The sequence below is a fragment of the Mesoplodon bidens genome (assembly GCF_964165515.1).
Source record: "Mesoplodon bidens genome assembly, chromosome: 11".
Lineage (NCBI taxonomy): Eukaryota > Metazoa > Chordata > Mammalia > Artiodactyla > Ziphiidae > Mesoplodon > Mesoplodon bidens.
This window is the reverse complement of record NC_138167.1, coordinates 51,384,495-51,405,918: the sequence shown is the minus strand read 5'-3', so window position 1 is coordinate 51,405,918 and position 21,424 is coordinate 51,384,495. Positions and strand designations below refer to the sequence as shown.

The 21,424-nt window shown below is 38.0% G+C and overlaps 1 protein-coding gene across 2 annotated transcripts in view; it reads right to left on the bottom strand.

Moving 5' to 3' along the window:
• Positions 1-21,424, bottom strand: part of NELL2 (neural EGFL like 2) — a 460,631-nt gene that overhangs the window by 96,841 nt on the left and 342,366 nt on the right. For both annotated transcript variants that reach the window (XM_081250199.1, XM_081250200.1), the window contains exon 16: positions 19,933-20,028. In XM_081250199.1, the coding sequence (XP_081106325.1) occupies positions 19,933-20,028 (96 nt within the window). The remainder of the gene's footprint in view (positions 1-19,932; positions 20,029-21,424) is intronic.

Genomic DNA, 21,424 nt, shown 5'->3' with positions numbered 1-21,424 from the left:
GTCTTCCGGAATGAGACAGAACTAAATGTACTAACTGAAAGACCTCCAACTTGTAGTAAGTAGAAATAACAAATCACGGGATAATAAGTACAATATTATCCCATTTGCACACCATGAGAGTGTGTATGTTCAGGTGTGTATAAACACACCAAACAGCTAATAGTTGTTACCTCTAATGTAGGGTTTTTAACCTTAAGTCCAGTGCCGCTTTGCTATGGGGCTCTGTCCTGTGCAGTGTAGCATGGTAGCAACATCCTTGGCCTTTACTCACACGATACCAGTAGCATCCCCACCTCCCCAATTATGACTATGAAAAACGTCTTCAGACATTGCCATACATTCTGTAGGGGACAAAATCACCTCTGATTGAAACCACTGCTGTAGTGAGTGGGGTAGAAGCAATGGACTTTGAAGAGAGACTAGATAGATAGATATACAGACATATTTATGTGTCATATACGTAAACTTTCTTAAAATGAGGATTTATTTTATTGCTGTTAATTTTTATAATGAATTATCATTCTCATAGGCTCTGCTAAGGCTAGGATTACCTATGTACCCATCTAATTCTAAAATTTCTCCCCCGTTTTGCAAAGATATTTAAAGTAATTATATAGAATTTACCAAATAGCCTGATAAGAAATGCCACAGTTTAACTTGTCTTGCAAGTGTCTTAAGGCAATTTCTTCTCTTCTAAAATAGGGATAATGAAAATTATTTCACAGGGTTTCTATATCATGTACAATACCAGACACATTGAAGTAGCTAAATTTCCCCCATTTTGTTCTATAGCATATTAGCAACTAAATTATTTAGATATAAGGGTTATGTTTTGAGGAGGTTGAAACAGGCTTTATGAGAGCAAGGATGTTGCCCAGTTTCTTTCCCCACCATATTCCCAGTACGTAGACCAGTGCCCTGCACAAAGCAGGAGCTCAGTACATATATGTTAAGGGAATAAAAGTGTATCCACCTCACATGCAATACAAATAATAACTGTCTCTAATCAGTACATACATGTTAAGGGACTAAAAGTGTATCCACCTCACATGCAATACAAATAACAACTATCTCTAATCTAAAACACTAGCTGTTGAGTGATGTATGAACATTTTAAAATTACATACACAGTTACCTCTAATCAGAATGAAATGAAACTAAAATAATTACCATAATTATTACTGACAAACAATAGCAGCTTAAAAATAACAAGTTTAATAATCATTTAAACTCAGTAAGTGCATATTACATTACAAAATTATCACATGTGTTATTTCACATACATTTGCATAGCTTGGTAAAGGAAACGATTTTAAATAGCACTTTTCTTTTCATGACTAGTTATGCTGGGTGGGTACGAGTCATAAAATCAGAGTCAAAAAGAACTTCTGACGTCATGTAATCTAACCCCATGTGTCAAGTAAGTATCAGATTTTATTTTTAAGTAATTTCAATGTAGCAAAAGAGATGTGTTTATGTAATAACACTAGATTCTCTAAAATCCATCAATTAGTTGGAAGAAATCTCAAGGAAAAATGTCTTGTCTGGGTCTAGTGTTTCTTGATTTTTATGGACCCTATAATAAGCCCCTTTGGTGGTCACCAGTCTACTGCTAAATTAGTAAAACCTTCTGTTTCTAAAATGACGAAAAATGTTTATGATTCTGTAAGAGTTGGTTTAAATTTGGAATCCATGTATTTGATTGCTTGACCTAGATGAAGTGGAAAGGAAAATAGCTGGCCCAACTGGTGGTGACTGGTAAGCACCATAACCGAGTTAGTCTCTTTAGGCCTTGTCACTCCTCGTGAGGCATCAGGAAAAAGCTCCCAAACCATGCTCCACTGCTGAAGCTGTGGGGATCTGTTAGTGCAAGTGTTTCTCTCCTGACCCTGTGCCCTAGGGGCCCCAAGACTGCCGAGATGAGCTCCTAGCCCCCTTAGGGGACCTCTCGGAAGGCACACTACCTTGGGGATCTTCCCTTTTAGATCACAGAACACCAGAGGTGGCAATGAAAGAGTCAGTATGTTAGACCTGAAATTATATAAAATGTGTTTCCTGGAATTAGTCAGAACCAGAAGAAAAGAATCTGAGCCTAAGTGACAGTCATCATTCATAAGCTTTCTTTTTTGTTTGTTTTATTGTGTAGATGTTATATGATACAAAATTTTCAATTTTAACCATTTTTAAGTCTACATCTCAGTGGCATGAATTAAGTCCAAAATGTTGTGCCATTATCACCACTATCTATTTCCAGAATGATTCATCACCCCAAACACAAACTCTGTACCCCTTAGGCAATAACTCCCTATTTCCCCCTCCCCTCACTCCGTGATAGCATTGAATCAAGCTTCTGTCTCTATGCTTTCATTCAGTTAATTTCAATAGAATTAACTCACTTAATACTCATAACCACCATAAGGGTACGTGGTTAACTCTTTATTACAAAGGAGGAAGCTGAGATTAAGAAGGATGCAGTCACTCACTCAACTAGCACACAGCCTTAAGTGGTGGACCTGGGAGAGTGAACTCCAGCATCCTGACTCCAAAGCTTACACTTTTGAGCGTGATGTTAGGCTGCCTACATTTTGGAATCTCTGAGTTTGTGCTCATTCCTCTCAGTCAGTTCAGTGAAAAACGAACCACTGGACACCAAAATACTCCTTTTATGACATTTAAATTCAAAGAGGAAGATGAACAAGTTTGCTCCAGGCAGTCTTTCCAAGTCCAAACAAGCTCTACTTTTAAGCAATACTTGCTAAAAAGGTACTTCCATTAAGGTTCCTCTTAAGTACTATTCTTGATTTTGTTTGTAACAACAAAAGCAAACCCAAATTTCTTCAGAATGCCTGCTGATGTCCTCCTCCCAGAAACTTTGCACAGACCCGTTCTTTTTCTGGAAATTGCCAACTGGCTCCAACCCACTACATACGTACCTTACCTGTTGCTCAAATGATTGGTGTCCACTTTCAGTCTCACCTTCTTATACCCATTCCATCTGAGAAAATATCCCTGCCTCCCTCTCTTCCTACTCCCCTCGTTGAGTCACATTAATGCCCACTCAACTCATAACTCATAGTTTAAAATATACTCGCCCCAATCCAATCTGTAAGTACTGATTTATCCTTTTTGTGCATATGTCAGTAGCCAAGTTCATCAGAATCAGGTGACAGCTATTATTAGTAAGTCATTGATTAGGCTTGTAGTTGTTTCCCCTATCAACTAAGAACAACTGCTTTCTTTTTTTTTTTTTTTTTTTCCCTCCGGTACGCGGGCCTCTCACTGTTGTGGCCTCTCCAGTTGCGGAGCACAGGCTCCGGACGTGCAGGCTAAGTGGCCATGGCTCACGGGCCCAGCTGCTCCGCGGCATGTGGGACCTTCCCAGACCAGGGCACGAACCTGTGTCCCCTGCCATCAGCAGGCAGACTCTCAACCACTGCGCCACCAGGGAAGCCCCAACTGCTTTCTTTTAACAGACACCCCCAACTCCTTGTTACAGCCAACATCACCCATTAGGAAAGATGACACACTGCATTTTCAAGTCCCTGAATGACACAAGTATACATTTTCTATAATGCAGCCCAGGTTCATCACTTAAGGGACGTAAGCCATATAAGTAATATTCTGCTTAAGGTACTAAATGATTTCCCTTTTCAATAGAATTTTTTAAACTAGCATACTTATGAATTCCAAAATAGTCATCTCCTTTGTCTAGATAAAACAGAAATGTTTTTTAGTCATAAAAGCCAATCCATAAATTACTGGGTTGATTTCCATGAATCATTGAAACTCCCTAAAAGTTTAAGATATTGTTCTTGTGCTTTAAGACTAATAACAGTACAAGGTAATTTGAGGGAAGTAAAATTAAATTGGCACAAACATGGTTGTTGAAAGGAGGGCAAGAATTCTTCTGGTTGGACAAATCAAGGAGAGTTTCACAAAACAGTGATACTTGGATGGTAAAATGAAGAAGAGGTGATGAGTGCATGTCTGGGGCCAGGTGTAACTAATTAGATCGAGAGCATACCATATGCCTGCTATGGTGACCTTGGAAGCATTATTTAACCTCATTAAGCATTGGTTTTTAAAATGATCATGGAAATAATTACACATACCTCAGAGTATTGTTTTTATGATTAAATAGAGTTAATAAATGTAAAGCAATTAGCACAATGTTTGACATATGGTAAGTTTTCAATAATGACTAGCTGATGTGTCAGGAAATTTTAAAAGGCAGTTCAAAATAATAATTGAAATAGTTTTTACACCATAGGACAGTGGCACATGTCATAACAGAGGAAAAATTCTTGCTTTAGGAAAATATGCTGATGACCCCTTTGGGTATGAAAGGTGCTGCTCCCTTCTCCCAGAGCATGGGGAGATGAAAGGGCGTGGGGGGAAGAGAGGGGGAGAGAGAGAGAGAGAGAGAGAGAGCGGGATTTAAAGGTTTAAATTGAGAGCTACAAAGAGAGGATAAGGGTCTCAGGAAAAAGAAGGATCTAGAGAGAATAGAAGTATGACGCCAGGGCTTTAGAGTAGGAGATATCCTGCCTGGGAAGAATTACTCTGTAGGAATGAATCTGGGGACCAGAAGCCTTTATAATTCTGAGGGTCCCTTCAGAAAAAAGAGATTACCAAGATAACTATTGCTAATTTTACAAAACTATATGACCAGGTGAGCACTTTGCTAGGGCTCTTCCTAAGACCTTGAAAGAAGGAAGCACGGTCAGATAAGTCGAGCTTAAGCTTTATTGGCTTAACAGAAATCTGCCTCTGACTCAGGCAAGAAACAGTCAAAGCATTTTCAGAAAAATGGCATCTCTATTTGATTTTGGTTTCTGACCTTTGCTTTGTTCCTATTTAGACCTCAGCCTTTATGCTCAAAACTTTGGTTAAAATTCTACTGCAGGGCTTCCCTGGTGGCGCAGTGGTTGAGAGTCCGCCTGCCGATGCAGGGGACGCGTGTTTGTGCCCCGGTCCGGGAGGATCCCACATGCCACGGAGCGGCTGGGCCCGTGAGCCATGGCCACTGAGCCTGTGCTCCGCAACAGGAGAGGCCACAACAGTGAGAGGCCCGCGTACCACAAAAAAATAATAATAATAATAAAATAAATAAATAAATAAATAAATAAATAAATAAAATTCTACTACAGATTATTGGTGTTGCTTTAGGGGAATGAAGGAAATGAAAGGAGATGGATGGTTTTTCAGGCCAAGGTGATTCCAATACAGAGGAAGGAAAGCATTCAGGATCCAGGTAACACAAGGGAAGCGAGCTGCTGTGTAGTGCAAAATGTCCAAGTAGAAAGAGATAGCAGCCCCTTGAGGTATGGGAGTTAAGCTGTGGAGGTGTCTGGACAGGATGATTCCTTTTGAAGACATGAGGGTAGACGAGCTCCACAAAGGAGACAGTGTTAAGAAGGAGATCAAGTGTGTAATTTAATCTCCACATTCAGGAGATGAGAAGAAGAAGGAAAAAAACTGCAAACAAAGGCAGTCAGGCAGGAAAGGAAGAACAGTGAGAGCTCACGTGTGTGAGGGCTGTCAAGTGGCGGTGCAGTGCGGTATTTGCTGATGGGCTTTAGATTTAGGTCATCCTGTGTTTAACTCCAAGCTCTTCAATTGAATAGCTATGTCACCTTGGGCAATTCACTTACTTCTCTATCTTTTCCCCCAAAATGTGAGTCAGAATGCCTACAACATAAGGTTGTAGGTGTTACAACAGTCTGGAGGCGTACAGCAGGTGTATGACAGTCTGGAGAATATGTCATGTCAAGGAAACCAATAAAAGGGGTTGCCTGAAAGAATCTGGTGCAGGAAGGTAAAGAAAGTTGAACACTTTAGAGATAGTGATTAAGAAGTTATATTCGATTTCCAAAAGAGTCATTCCAGTAGTGGGGCAAAGTCTAAGGTAAATGAGCACAGCAAGTGTACAACAAACATCTCCCTTCTATTTGCCTTTAGGAATGTAAACTTGAAGGTAAAGATTTGATCTTAGATAATATGGTCTTAATATTTATTAATAATTTCAACAAATTCTGATAATTCTCCTCATTCTGCTCCTACATAAGCTAAAATTAGTTGATTGACTCTAATCTAATTGATTTTAGACACTTACTAAATATTACCTCTCATTCAGTGTGGGGTGCAAAATTATCTGTGTAACAGAGATTGAGCACCCTTTGGTTTGTAATTAAGTTTTGTGACTTATGGAAAGAGTCCCCTTCCCAACATTCACTGAGTAAAGGTTTTGACATCCTGTAATATGAAACTTTTTTTTTCAACATCTTTATTGGAGCATAATTGCTTTACAATTGTGTGTTAGTTTCTGCTTTATAAAAAAGTGAATCAGCTATACATATACATTTATCTCCGTATCTCCTCCCTCTTGCATCTCCCTCCCACCCTCCCTATCCCACCCCTCTAGGAGGTCACAAAGCACCGAGCTGATCTCCCTGTGCTATGTGGCTGCTTCCCACTAGCTATCTATTTTACATTTGGCAGTATATATATGTCCATGCCACTCCCTCACTTCGTCCCAGCTTACCCTTCCCCCTCCCCGTGCCCTCAAGTCCATTCTCTACGTCTGCATCTTTATTCCTATCCTGCCCCTAGGTTCTTCACAACCATTTTTTTTCTTTTTTAGATTCCATATCTATGTGTTAGCATATGGTATTTGTATTTCTCTTTCTGACTTACTTCACTCTGTATGACAGTCTCTAGGTCCATCCACCTCACTACAAATAACTCTGTTTCGTTTCTTTTTATGGCTGTGTAATATTTCATTGTATATATGTGCCACATCTTCTTTATCCATTCATCTGTCGATGGACACTGAGGTTGCTTCCATGTCCTGGCTATTGTAAATAGAGCTGCAATGAACATTGTGGTACATGACTCTTTTTGAATTATGGTTTTCTCAGGGTACATGCCCACTAGTGGGATTGCTGGGTCGTATGGTAAACTGATACAGCCACTGTGGAGAACAGTATGGAGTTTCCTTAAAAAACTAAAAATAGAACTACCATATGAAACTTACTTTTGATTCTTGGCTATTCAGGACTGTTTATAGGTCTCTGTGTTTTAATTAATTTCTTTTTGTTATAAATGGTCAAAACCAGGAAGATAGTAATGAATAAGTTGTCATGTTTACAGAATCCATTGGGCTGACTGACTTTCAAGCAAAAAGAAATACAGTTGCAATTAACTGATTTTATTTTCCTTGAATTAAACGTTTTTAACAAGAATAATAAGTAGTAAAAATATTCTTGGCTCTATATAAAAAAGGAAAAAAGTAAGGTTCATTTTAAGACTGGGGTTGGGCCTTTTAAAATCTGAAGAGAAAAAAACATACTTGAGTGAGTGATTTATATTTTGAAGGTTTCTCAAGGCAAATGGAAACACCTCGTCTAAGAAGGAGTGGAAAGAGTTCCACATCTTAAAAGACTATCAGAGAATTCCTTTAACTTGTTTTGTTAAGGCTTTTGATTAAACAAGGGGTGGAAGTTCACTCTTTTTCAGCCTTATAATTACCTTCAGACTGAATATTGAGAAAATTGGCAATAAAAAGCCTGTCTAACAGTTTAGATTGCACTTTTCACACATTTAATCAGCTGTTTGCTTGCCTTCCAGGCCCCACCAGTAGGTGTTTATCATGAAGCTTTCCCCTGTAAATTACAACTGCCAGGTTATAGCTCCAGAATTCACTCTTCTTGAGAGCAATTTCTTCTGGGGTTACCATATCAGACAAGATTAGTAGTTAGCAATCACGTAAAAGGTATACTTTTATTGTTGTTTCCACCTGTTCTTTCCCTGTCTTTTAGGTAAAATGCTCCCCTGTGCATTAGACAGAGATATAAACTCCAAGAGCAAAAAAAAAAACCCTGACTTTAACTTTCTGTATCTTCATATGTGTGCCCAGGAACTTAATAAATGTTTAATTTAGATAATTTGGCACCTGTATTCCACAAAGTTGGTTGCCATTTTCAAAGGCATTTAATCATCTTTAAGATGCAGTAGAGGTCAAATGTCAGAGCAGAAAGATCACAGATTATTTTAATTTGATCAGCCCTGGGCATGATTCCTTATTTCCCCACTTTACTGGCTATATAGCCCAGAAAAAAATTACTTAATCTTTCTGAATCTTACTTTCCTCATCTGGTAATATTAACTTCTCTAGAGGGTTACTGTAGGGATTAGGTGTAAGGTCATAATAATAACTAACATGTACCGAGTCAATGCTGTAACTGTTTGTATGTATTCACTACTGTAGCCTTCTCAACAATACAATAAAATAAGGATTATTATTATCATTCAATTTTAAAACAAGGAAACAGAAACATATAAAAATTCAGTAACTTGTCCCAGTCCACACAGTTAGTTAGTGGCAGAGCCTGGATTTGTACCCAGAGAGCTATCTTCCAAACCCCCTCTTAACTCTTAATCATCAGGCTACATTGCCTTTTTGTTATTTCAGGAAGTACCCTGAGACACGCAGTTTGAAGTAACTACTGTTATGAAAAATTGTAACAAGAAGAGTCCTAGATCATTCCAATAAACCAAGGGCAACTAGACCCATGTGAAGATCCTCTAGGCCTTAAGTGCTTCTAACATTTGGTCATCTAGACTCTACCGGAACATGGAGGCTGGGCCATCCCACTTTCATATGATTCTTGAGATCAGTCTATTTCTTATTTGGAGCTCAAACTTGTCTTCTGGTAAATTTACTAGTTTTTCACATTACAGCTACACATAAAATCCTAAATTCACATACTAGTTTAGCTCTCCATGTATTTAAGGATAGTTTGTATGCTATCTTTCAAGTTCCTTATTTTTTTTCATCTCTTGGTTAAACACCTAGGGTTTATTCAACAATCCTCTTATATCTGCCAAGGCTTTCACCTCTCAGGTAACTTTTCCCTAATCACACTCCCATTTGCCAATAACCTCTTAAAATCTGTTGGCCAAAGTGAATATAATATTCCACCATGGAATAAGTAATACTGAATTCAGGGAGACTGTTATTTATATTATTTTGTGTACTCTGTTTCTCTTAACGCAGACTAAGTATATATTTTCTTTCAGAGCTAGAGCATTATACTTTTGCTCATACTTAACTTGGATCAGCAGTCAAGTAAACCATGAAACTGTTAAAGTCGGTTTCCTCTATCCTGTGCAACTGTTTTTTCTAACCCAAATTCAAGAGTGTATTTATATTTTATTAACATTCATTGAATGCCTACTATATGCAAAACATGATGTTGAGCCCTATGAGAAACACAAAATTGTAGGTTTCCTTTCTATTCTCAAGGAACCCATATACCAGTAGGAGGGAATAGGGAAAAGGGGGAGGAGAGAAAGGACAACTAAAGAAAAGAAGACAGTCGAAGGGTAGGGCAAAGGGTACAATGAATGTGGGCCCAAGATGTAAGAGCTCAGAATTAAGAATCTAAAAATGAAACTCTGGTAGAAGCAGTGTGTCCTTATTTGAAAGCTGAAAGTAGGACAACTACAGGAAGTGTTTTTAAATGCTTGTTAAGTATCATAGGGTTATTTCGATCCTCTTGTTCCTACAATCTGAATAAATTTGAATCTTGGTCCTGTTTTTTGCCATATTAGCTACCTTCCCCAATCTGTGTCATTTGCAAATTGGATTCATCTTCTTTAACTTGAGTGTATACCCATATATTTGATATTAAACTGTCCCTGTGTACCACATTTTAGTTTAAATCTAAAAATAAATTACCTAGAATATATTTTGTTCTCTCAAAAACCAGGAGAGTTCTTAAGGAAGAGTCACTTATCAGCTGGATAAAGCTGACTGTTGTGGGTTTGTTGTACCTAAGTGCCAGCGGCTTCTTCCAGAAAGCTTACATGAAGAAAGAAACAGAAACTAGCCATGGATATGAACCCTCCAAAAAGAAGTACAGACTCTCTTTGGGAGCATGAGGAATTGAGGGAAAAGAAAGAAGTAGTTGCATCCACAGCTCTGTTCCTAGTATATTCTATTAAGCTGTTCATATTACAATTGTTTCTTCCTGTGTTCCACCCCATTTTCATTCTGCCACCATGAGTGTCACCTCACAGTCTGCAGATTTATTAGCAACCAGAGTTCAGAACTCGCAGGAGTCACTAAGCATCAATAAAATCACACTTATGTTTAAAATGAGTGATTTTTTTTTCCAATTTCAGTCATACTGAAAACTGCATCACTTAAAACCTTCTTTCTACAAACACATGGCTTTAAAATAATTTTAAATTCATAAGTGAGCTCATTTTTAAAAATGGAAATTCCTATATGGCTCAAGAAGAAGCTAAACACCAGATCTGGATTTTATGGCCCACAGGGTGACAGCAGGATCTCTGAAGGGTGGCCCTTCAGCTTAAGTGTAGGATAGAAACACACATACACACAAATAAAACATTCACCAGCACAGGAGATTAGGAGAAGACACCATTTTGCCTGTACTTCAGTGAGGAGGAAGAAATGTTTGCTCTTACAGAGTTCTGAGCTTTAAAATTATACCATCTCTGTGGTATACCACTTGGCAAAGAAATTAACTCAAATATTGATTGCAATACTCCTGGTTTACCTGCAGAAGCAAATGCAAAATTCCTCTGGAGAGAAAAGACCTCAGGTTTCACAGGTAAATCTTCAATGAAGATAAGATGAGACATTAAAAAGAAAACAAACAAACAAACAAACACATAAGGCAACACTGTATCATGGGCAAGAGTCAGCAAACACAACGAAAGGCAGATTTAGATCCCCTTAACTTCAGATGATTTAGACCCCCCTGAACTTCAGACAATACAGCAACGTGATAAAGATTATAATGTAATATAAGTGCTTTAAAGACATAAAAGAAGGAATCAAAACCACAAGAAATGAATAAGAACTAAGGGGAAAAAGACAAAAGAACTAAATGATTTGAAAAAAATAACTCCTAAGAATAAAAAAGATTGTTATTTAAAAAAAATTCAGCAGATAAGCTAACACAGGATTAGACAAAGCTGAGGAGAGGAGATAACTGATAGACTGGGCGACAGATATGAAGAAATCACAAAGGTCACAGCATGAGAGATAAAGAGATGGAAAATACTAAAGAAAGTTGAAAAAACACAGAAAGATAATGGCCAACATACATCCAATAGGAAGTCCAAAAGGAAAGAATAGAGAATGAGAGAGAAGCAATATTCAAGGACATAAAGATGGAGTGTTTTCCAAAACAGGTGAAGGAGATGACTCCTCAGATTCAATCATCTAAATGAGCCCCAAACAAGATAAATAAAAATACAGATATAATGCACTGAAACCACAAACCCCAAGGAAAGGAGGATCTTCAAAGAAAAGATGTATTTTCAAATGAATTATTGATACAATTGGACTGACAGCAGACTTCTAAACACAAATCTCAGAGGCCGGGAAGGCAGTGGAATACTTCCCTCACAGTGCTTAGAGAAAACACCTGGAATTCTAAACCTAGCGCACCTAAGACTGAAAATGGCATAAAGCCCATATTAGAGAAAGAGAGTTTGCCATTAATAGACTCACTCTAAGAGAGTACTAAGGTAGGTCCTTCAGGAAGAAAGAAATGGAATGCAAGAAGCAAAGATAATTTGACTATAAATAAAATGTGTCCTAGATATATTTTGAATTAGAGAAGACTAAGTCCCAGATAGCTATTTGTATCTTTACCACTTTCTAAAGTCTCTCCAAGATATCAAGTTTGTACCTCCCCCATCATATTTCTAATGAATAGAAATTCATCAGCTTATGTCTGGAAAAAAAATTTAGACTATATGAAGGAGAAAGTGGTAGAACATTCCCAACCAAAGTATGGGGGTGCCCAAAGGAAAAGAAAGATCTTGTACCCAAGATGTGCATTCTTATTAGCAACCCCAGAGTTACAAATTAAAAGTCTATTATTTGAGTGGTAGCATGCTCCTATAACACTGACTTTCCTATTTGAATCATTCTGTCTAATGAGAATATATCAATAGTATGATTTCCAAGGCATACTCTTAAGGGGAAAAAACAAATGTTTAGGAAAGAGATAAAAAGGAAATTTACTTTTCCTTATATGTTCTTTGTCCTTTTAAATTTTATACCATGTACATAAATTGCTTTTTCAAATATTAAGTATTCAGTTAATTAATTTTAGAATAATATCAAAGAAAAATCTAAAAAGCGACTTTATTTGGTTTGCTTTGAATTAAAAAAAGAAGAGGGGATATGAATACTAGGAACTCAAGGGTATAATACGATATAAGTTATATTCAAGGGTGATCCCTTGAAAAGATTAGCAATACTTTTAAAGCAAAAGTGAAGATCTTTTCCAAATTCCCAAATAATCCATTTGGCTTTTTTTTTTTTTTCTTTTTGGAGACCTGCCTTCTAACAGTTTGAAACCTACATTTTTTTTCCTTTACATTAACTCCATGACATGTCATCATTTCCAGTGCTAATTAGGTAGGCCTTAAAATAAAAGAGCCTGAAAAATTTCCCCATCAGAGTTGTTATCTATTATACATGACTGATACATGGAAAGAGTAAGATCTTTTTCCAATTAACCTGAAGGACTTGGAAGAATGACTTTGAGATATAACACTGAGAACTTTTAACTACTTTTCGAATAGTACAAAGACAAATTTCCATAAAACATAAATTGTTAAAGATTTGCATTAGGACTAAAATAAAGCAATTATAAGTAAATGTAAAGAATGCAAATTCCTAAATTAAACATTTTAAACCATTACAGTGTAGTAAAGTTATACTTAAAGCAGGTTTATAAATAAGTCAAGAAAACTAGAATTAATTCTAATTCCTAACCCTTATTTTATAACATTTCAGGGTACATACCGCTAATTTAAGGACATCTAAAAGCTTCAAACAGCTCTGTATGAACATGTTACTTAAAATGTATAATATAATCACATCAAATATCATTTATTGAGTGCTTACCACATCAAACACATGATGTTGTGCACCTTGCTTACATTACTTCTTTTAATCTCCAGGACACCCCATAAGATATTAAGGCATAAAAAAATGAAGTAACATAGAAAAGATCACACAGCTGGTCAACAGTAGAGCTAGGACTCATGCTGATGTCGCTCTGACTTCCATTTTTGTGTTCTCGACCACTCTGTTAAATGCTTCAAGGAGAACCAAGGTTTGGCATAACATTAAGCAATTAAAGGGTTATTTAAAAGAGGTCAAGGATCACCAACATAAAGAGAAGACATGTCTTAAGTACCTAAGTTAACTCATATGCAGGTATGGTCAAAAAGCTTTTGGTGAGAGCTTTGGGTTTTTTTTTTTTTGCGGTACGCGGGCCTCTCACTGTTGTGGCCTCTCCCGTTGTGGAGCACAGGCTCTGGATGCGCAGGCTCAGCGGCCATGGCTCACGGGCCCAGCCGCTCCGCAGCATGTGGGATCTTCCCGGACCAGGGCATGAACCCGCGTCCCCTGCATCGGCAGGCGGACTCTCAACCACTGCATCACCAGGGAAACCCAGAGTTTTTGTTTTTAATTTGGTAACAGGAAAAAGTAACACTGGGATCTAAACACCTAATTCTTCCAAAGTTCATTATTATGCATTCATTCATCAAATGTAATTTATTCACTTTTATAACTAGAGACCAAGTCTGAAGATCAGCAAGTATGACTGGAGTCTCCATCTTAGGCAGAAAATGGCTTTTGTATGTGAAGTTTGTATTTGTTTAGCTAGAGCAAAATGAATTCAAAATACTATTTTAAAAAGATCACCGCTGTTGGTAAAGCGAAGGAATTTAAAGATTTTCTTTCTGTTTAAACTATGTTAGCTCAACATTTTGACTCAAATTCTCCTCTTCTCCCACAAAAAGATATACATTTTGGTAATGGAATTTCACTGTGAGTCATTTTGGTTAAAAAAAAGGTATGTATGCTATGGAAGAAATGTTTTGAAATTTTTCTTTTGTTTCTGAATTTTTTCAGTCTATGTAAAATGATATAAAATGATGTAAGCGTCTAAAAAATATGCCTTTTAGAAAAAGTTACATGATCATGAAATTAAATCAATATGTTCCTTTAATGATGAAAAATGCTAGTTAAACAATATCAGGAAATGTAATACAGTTCGACATTAATAATATATGCTAACTATGCATACTACTAGCAAAATAACTTTGTTACTATTAACGAATTGAAGGATTTTTACTACCTATATTGTAACAGTAATAATTCAAATTTTAAAACATCAATCAACCTCAACCAATTTGAAGTTATCTTGGACGTAAAGCAACATTCACATATGCCTCATGCTTCATTTTATCATCTTGAAACTACAGATATTAAAAAGCTACAAAAACACTTGGGAATGCAACTTAAATTTATATTCATTTAATTACTCACTGTGAATAATTAAAATCTCATCTCATGTTTTGATCTGTGGTCAAGAAAACCATTATTGTTCACACACACATACACATACACACAAAGCCATTTATCACTAAAATGTTTGATTTCCTTTTCTTTGATATTGCAGCATATTTTTTTAGCTTTGCCATTTGATATCAACTTTTTCCCAGTTATAAGCATCTTAATTTGATTTAAGTCAGCAGTTACTTATAGGGGACTGCCAAATCTTTTAGAGTTATGCTGTAAATCATGACTGAAAGATTTACTTTCAGTATAATAAGACAGCTTTGCATATTAATTAGATCAGCAGACACATGTTTGCGGAGGTTTAGCAATTGTGCAATAAATACAGCATGGCAGTGACAGAGCTGTTAAACCTCAGCACATAGATTTCTAATACATTTTATTGAGTTTATCCAAGAAATAATCACCCTGCTAAACCCAAGTTAACCACATGATGGAATATTAGGATGTTTAATTAAAAATGAATTTATGCTGTACAAGTGGGTAAACTTACACAGCAGCTAAAAAAGAAAAGGCCATGAAAAATTAATTTTACTCAATAAAAACATACACATAGCCCTTTTGTGACATTGGTAAATGGATTCAACCATTTCACTAAGATACACATGATGCAGAAATAGACTAAATAAATTTGGGGGAGGGGGTTCAGAGGAGACTTTTTCAACTAAAGTAACAAGGGTTGGTAAATGTCATGCACATTAGGATTGTCTTTCAAAAAATCAGTAAATCCTTTTACGTCATCCTCAGAGGTCCATTGTGAAGGCTCAACAGATGACCACTGGGGCCAGGAATTAATCTCCTCTGTAAGCTATCAGGCAGTATCCAACTCCAGCAGGCCACATTTATGCCATTCCTATACATGGGCAATCTAGGCAATCATGATGTTTTCCCTACCTTGGGAGAGAAAAACTGCCACAGAAGTCATTGTTAAAGGCAACAGGATTATCTGGTAGCTGAAGGGGTGGGCATAACAAAAACACAGACTTCATGAGTGATGACAGTAGGATGAATTCCTCCGAGCATATACAATAGCATAGGCAGAAAGGAAAGAAGGAAGGAAGGAAGGGAGAGAGGGAGGGAGGGAGGAAGGGAGGGAAGGAGGAGGGAAAAAGGAAACACTGGAATAAGAATCAGAAGATGAGTTCTAAATTGCAGATCTGTATCTATAATTAAACACCATATATAAGTAACTTCACCTCTCTGTGCCATAATTACCTCATCTGCCACGTGAAAGTCTAAGACCAGATGACCCTGAAGCCCTCTTTAAACTAATATTTTAAAAGATCCAGCAAATATGGAAGCAACCACATCATCTCTTTCTTCCTCATTTACATCTGTGTTTATTTATTCAACAAATATTTGTGGAGCACCTAATAAAGTACAGGCCTTATACTATGTCTCAAAGATTCAAAAGTGAACAAGTTATACCCTTCACCCCCATAAAACTCCATGCCTGGTGTGGAAGTGAAGAGAGGAGACAGATGGACAAGAAAGCGAAAGCTGGGTAGATTAGCAGGGGTCAGATCTTGAAGGTCATGGTAAGACATGTGACCTTTATCCTGAGGGCAATGGGAGGCACTGACTTTTTTTCTGTCTGGGGTGATATGATCAGATTTGGGCTTCTATAGTCTGTGGAGATTACACTGGAGAGAGATGCCTGAGAGGCCTGAAGTACTCTAGTTGCAGCCAGACTTGAAAGAAAGGGACCCTAGTACTGAGAACAAAAAGGACTTGACTGGATGTGGAAGGGGTGTGAGGGGGATGATTCCTTGAGTACTGGTGGGAGGGAGGGAGAGGGGGAGGAAGGGAGGTGGGGGAGGGCAGGAAGAAGGGATAAAACTTGGTGGATACGGCTACCGCTCACTGAAACAGGAAATAGAAGTGAAGAACCGGGTTTTGGAAACAGAAGAGGAAGAGGACATGGGGCAAGAGTCATGGAGGCAATGAGGAGCTCAGTTTGGGGTCTCTGGATTTAAGGTTCCCAAAGAAACACTGGACATTTGGGTTTGGATCATGTGCCACAGAATGAAATACCAGTTAGTTCTCTTTATGAATCATTGAAGATTCTCTCTCTAGAGGTTCTTAACTATTTGGAAATCATATAACACATATAAAATCTTTAAGAGCCCGGGTTCTCCCTGCAGAAAAATGTACATGTGCACAGATACTCAGGGAATTCATGGACCCCAAAGCCCATCCATAGACCTACAGGGGTCCAGGAATTCCAAGGTGAGAATCCCTACCAGGGGGATGAGGATAAATATGGCAGTGATCAAAAGAGGAAGTAACTCAGAGTTCCTTGTCCTGACGGTATCAGAGAAATGCAGAAAATGTTTTGATTGCTTTGAGTAAATTGCACTAGCAACGACAGACAGCAGATATGGCAAAAGACTGGCCTGATGCTCACCGAACCAGTTTCATCTTCCTGGACACTCAGCTCAGCTACATTTTCTTAACCCCTTGAAGCCATGTGGTTAGATCTTACCAATGGTATGTGAGGGGAAGGGACACTTCTGACCTGAGGCAGTAACACTGGGTGTGTATTTTCCGTGCTTTCTCTGTGGTCCTCTTCTCTAGCAGTTTTAGAGGTCATGTACTGGGCATAGCTTCTTCACTAAATGGCAATAGCCAGGGTCCCTAGTTGGAGGAATCCCAATCCCAATCCCCTTCAACTTTCCCCTCAATACCGCATTCAACATATCAAACTGAGATTTGAATGAGCAATACACCTTTTGTACTAACCACTGAAATTTTGGGACTTGATACAGAAGCTGAGGGTAGTTACCTTTATTAATAAAGTAAATATCAATAATAATAATAATACTCATCATATGTAAGGTCCAGAGGTTAATAATATAATTTTATACTATCTGCTCTAGTTATCTTTACAGTACCTATTGTTGGGTTTTTTTGTTGTTTTTTTTTGAGGTATGCGGGCCTCTCACTGTTGTGGCCTCTCCCGTTGCGGAGCACAGGCTCCGGACGCGCAGGCTCAGCGGCCATGGCTCACGGGCCCAGCCGCTCCACGGCGTGTGGGATCTTCCCGGACTGGGGCACGAACCCGTGTCCCCTGCATCGGTAGGTGGACTCTCAACCACTGTGCCACCAGGGAAGCCCTACAGTACCTATTGTTACCTGACGTTTATTTTCCTGTTTATAGTCCCTCTATTCCACTACACCATAATTTCCATGCAGACAGGGCCTCAGTTTTGTTCACTGCTATATCCTGTCTCTAGATCAGTGCTCAGCATATAACAGATCCTAATTAAACATCTGTTGAATAAATGGGTGAATAAATTATTTCAAATGGGTCTCTTCTCATCTGAAGGTATTTTTTTAAAGGGCACACCTTCTATTTATAACTACATCAACAAAAATGGTGGTGTTGGGAGGTGAGGAATTGGGAACTAACCTGGAGAAATAATTGGGACAGATGCCTTAAGGCAAGCATCGGTATTACATTTTCCCAGATAGGAGACATTCTCTCTCCTCTGTCATTAGAGTGACTTCAGAAGAAACTTTGAAAAGCAATTATATAGATAAAAACCTGGATTTGGGAGTAGAAAGACCTTAGTATTCAGCTGCTAGCTCTCTGATGTTAGAAAAATTAAATCAGAATGAACCCAAAATTTTTGTTTGTAAATGGATAATACCTTCAAGATAATACCTATCTTCGAGGAGACCTGTGAAGAGTAAGGTGACGTACAGAGGGTAAAAGACACAGAAGTTATGCACCTTGCCCAAGGCCACATAACAAGGAAAGAGTAAAACTAGATTTTAAACGTACATCTTTCTCAAAGCCCTTGGCTTTTTGTGTTTGTCCTCTTAGAGACTGAAAGATCAAGGGTAACTACACAGAGAAAGCTAAATATTCTGTTGGGTTACTTTTAACACCGTTTTTAAATTTTACATTGCTCAGATTAATCTTATGCCATTCCACACTTTCACAATCTCTCCATATAATTTTTTTTTTAGTGGGGAAATGATACGCAGGATTGAGCATGACCATTATTCATCCCAGATTTTCTGGGACAGCCTCTATTTCAAACTTGCACACCACTGAAATTCCCTGAAAAAGCCACTATTTCAGTATCCAGACTTTGTACCAGAAACAGCATAAAATACTGTATTCAGGAAACATAGTTACCATAGGTCTGAATGTACACCTTGTTAGTGTACCTTGATGCATGTGTGGATACTACTGGAGATCATGGGATAGAAACACTGTAGAACCACTGCACTGGAAGTACCTGATTTTGATCTACTAAATCCTATGATAGTTAATTATCAAATATCTGTATTTTTTTAGCAAGTTAACAAGCTCTATGGGTGATTCACATGCACTATGAGTTTTGGAACTCTTGATTTTGGAAATGATCTCCTTAAGAAAGAGGCCCACATGTCAAAGATAACCACTAGGCATTTTCTGTTAGAGACCTTTGTAACCAGTTAGTCACCGAAGTTTGAAAAGCACCACTTAGAGGTACTTGCAGAAAGGAAGGATGTAGTGATCCTTTTGTGAGCATCCTTCTGTGCTCGGTGGCAGTACTTATTCAGTAAACTTTTCACTTCTCAAATGGACCAGAGCATTTTCTGTCTCACATTCTGATCAGTGTATTTATTAAACCCAATGACTGCAGGTGGGATGGAGACAGGACATTCACTGCATCTACTGCACTGAGATTTATGGAAAGCAAGAGGAGGTGGTAACCACTAATCACTGGTGGCAGCAGCTTTCTCTTAGGGAGAATAATCAGACTTTGTGAGGTCATCTGCTGTTAGAACCCACTTAACCGTTAACAAAGAAACCAAAACTACTACTGATATGATTTTAATTAGGGGTTAATACTCAAGGCACTTTTTAAATTCTCAAGGTGTGTTTTCAATGGACAAAACATCTTACTTTGAGACATAAGCTATATACAGACTACACATAGATATATTTTTTAATATTTTTAAAAGTTTCTAGTATTAGTATCTATCAGAAAGAGTAAGTTCGGAACAGACTTGGATGAGGAATAATTAAGGGGTAGAAAACTTTAAACACTTTGTAAACAGACAACAATGAAAAAATATTAAATAGACCAGGTAAAAATTTATTAAAAATTCTCAAGTGTGGATGCAGGGAGTAGTGTGTCCCAGGAAGTGAGTTGGCCATAAGCTTGAACTCTATGTTTTAATGTGGGCATATAGATTCCAGGAAAACTGGGCTCCAAATGAGTAAAGTGAATTATGAAGTCATAAAATCCTGGGTAATCCAACATATTTTTCTGAAAAAGTTCAATATACTTCTAGTTATAATAGCTGCAAAAGCTCCTTAGAGTGACTTTGGACAAATGCCCAGTGACTACACCTCACTGAAACTTCCCACCTCCTGCCTCCTAAGCTTCTGTGTTAATAGCAAGTGCCATGTTTTGAGAGCCCACTTGAAACATTATTTTCCTCATGGGTTACTTTATACATGGGCATAAAAATTCATCTTCTAGAAGATGGTATGATATTCTTACCCGTTTCACAGCTGGGCCCGGTGAAGCCTTGTGGGCAGGCACACACATTGGCGGCAATACAAGCTCCTCCGTTCCTACAGCCATCTTTGCAAAATGCTAAAATAATTCAGATAAATAATTTTAGCACTTTAGAAGGGAGTAGTTCAAGATACTCCAAACTAGCTTTTCTTTATTGCCTTTGATATAAATGTTATTATAATTTCATATTCAAATAATACTTTCCATTTAGGTAAGAAACTTCAACACAATTTGTAGAATAGTACTCTTTCCAATGTTAAGTATTTCACCTGTAAAAGAAAATACTGAGCTTTCTTTTAACAAAAAACAGTAGCCTTACAAAACAGGAATTAGAAGTAGTATTGCACCTCATTGTAGCAATCCAGTTTGAAATTAAATCTAAAAAAAATGGCAGCTATCCTAGGCATCTTCTTAAGGAAGAAACCACCACCTAAAGAATAAGATACAGAAATAAGAAATAATTGAATCCTATACAGCTCTGATCATTCTACACACCGTCCAAACTGTCAAAATACTAGAGAAGTGCCCCATCCTTCAAAAAGTTCTAAATCATTCCTGGTGATGAATTAGCCAATAATGAGAATTTGATAAAGGAGTCTTCAAGAAGGGTCTTGAACCCCTCTGCCAAGGATAGGTCAGGATCCAGGATCAAGGGCAAAGGCACTGCATAGCCTGTTGCGTTAGAGTGGGTGTGTGAGTGAGGGGAGTTCTTCTGTGAGTAGAAAAAGAAGCCAAGCTCTGAGCCACTGCAAGCGTGATCTTTTGAGATGTGCTGCCCTCAGAAAAGGTGAGAAAAACAAGATGGGCAGGATGGAGTACCCTTAGAAACTTCTGTTTCCACTTCAGCTTATTCTTTTGACTCTGTAAGGCAAAGGCTGTTCCCTCAGCCTGGCAAGGCCTGTTGTGGATGAACTCGATCAACCTGTTCCATGCCTGAGGCAAAAGCTTTTGCTCTAGTTTTCTGGCATGTGCTTCCTCTAATTAGTTAGGATGTACTTTCTCAGAGTGGGAAACTGTAGAAATCTGAGATTCTGCTACTGAGTTAAAGGAAGGGGCACAAAGAGGCCATTTGGCTTCTTTGGTTCTAGGTCTTAATCTCTCTTCATCCTAGGCAAAAACAATACCTAGTCACCAAGAACTTGCAAAGAGATTAGGAATTGAAGCCTCATGAAAAGAAAAGCTACACCCACCAGACCATGTGTATATCCTCCCTGGAGTAATTTGCAAGGTTGCAGCCTGTTGATAGAGAATAGGACTCAATGATTCAGATCCTACAGCTAAGCTACTTCTCTCTCAGCTTTTGACGTTCCCAGCAGAGACACACACAGGAACGGAGAGTCTTTACTCAGGCAACCTATACTCCTAATTCCCAGAAGAAATTTATAGACGCTGGAAAGTTCTCCTTCCTTCAAAGATAAGAATTATCTGTCTGCATCTTCTCATGGCTTCAAGAATTCTTTACGCTATAAACTTT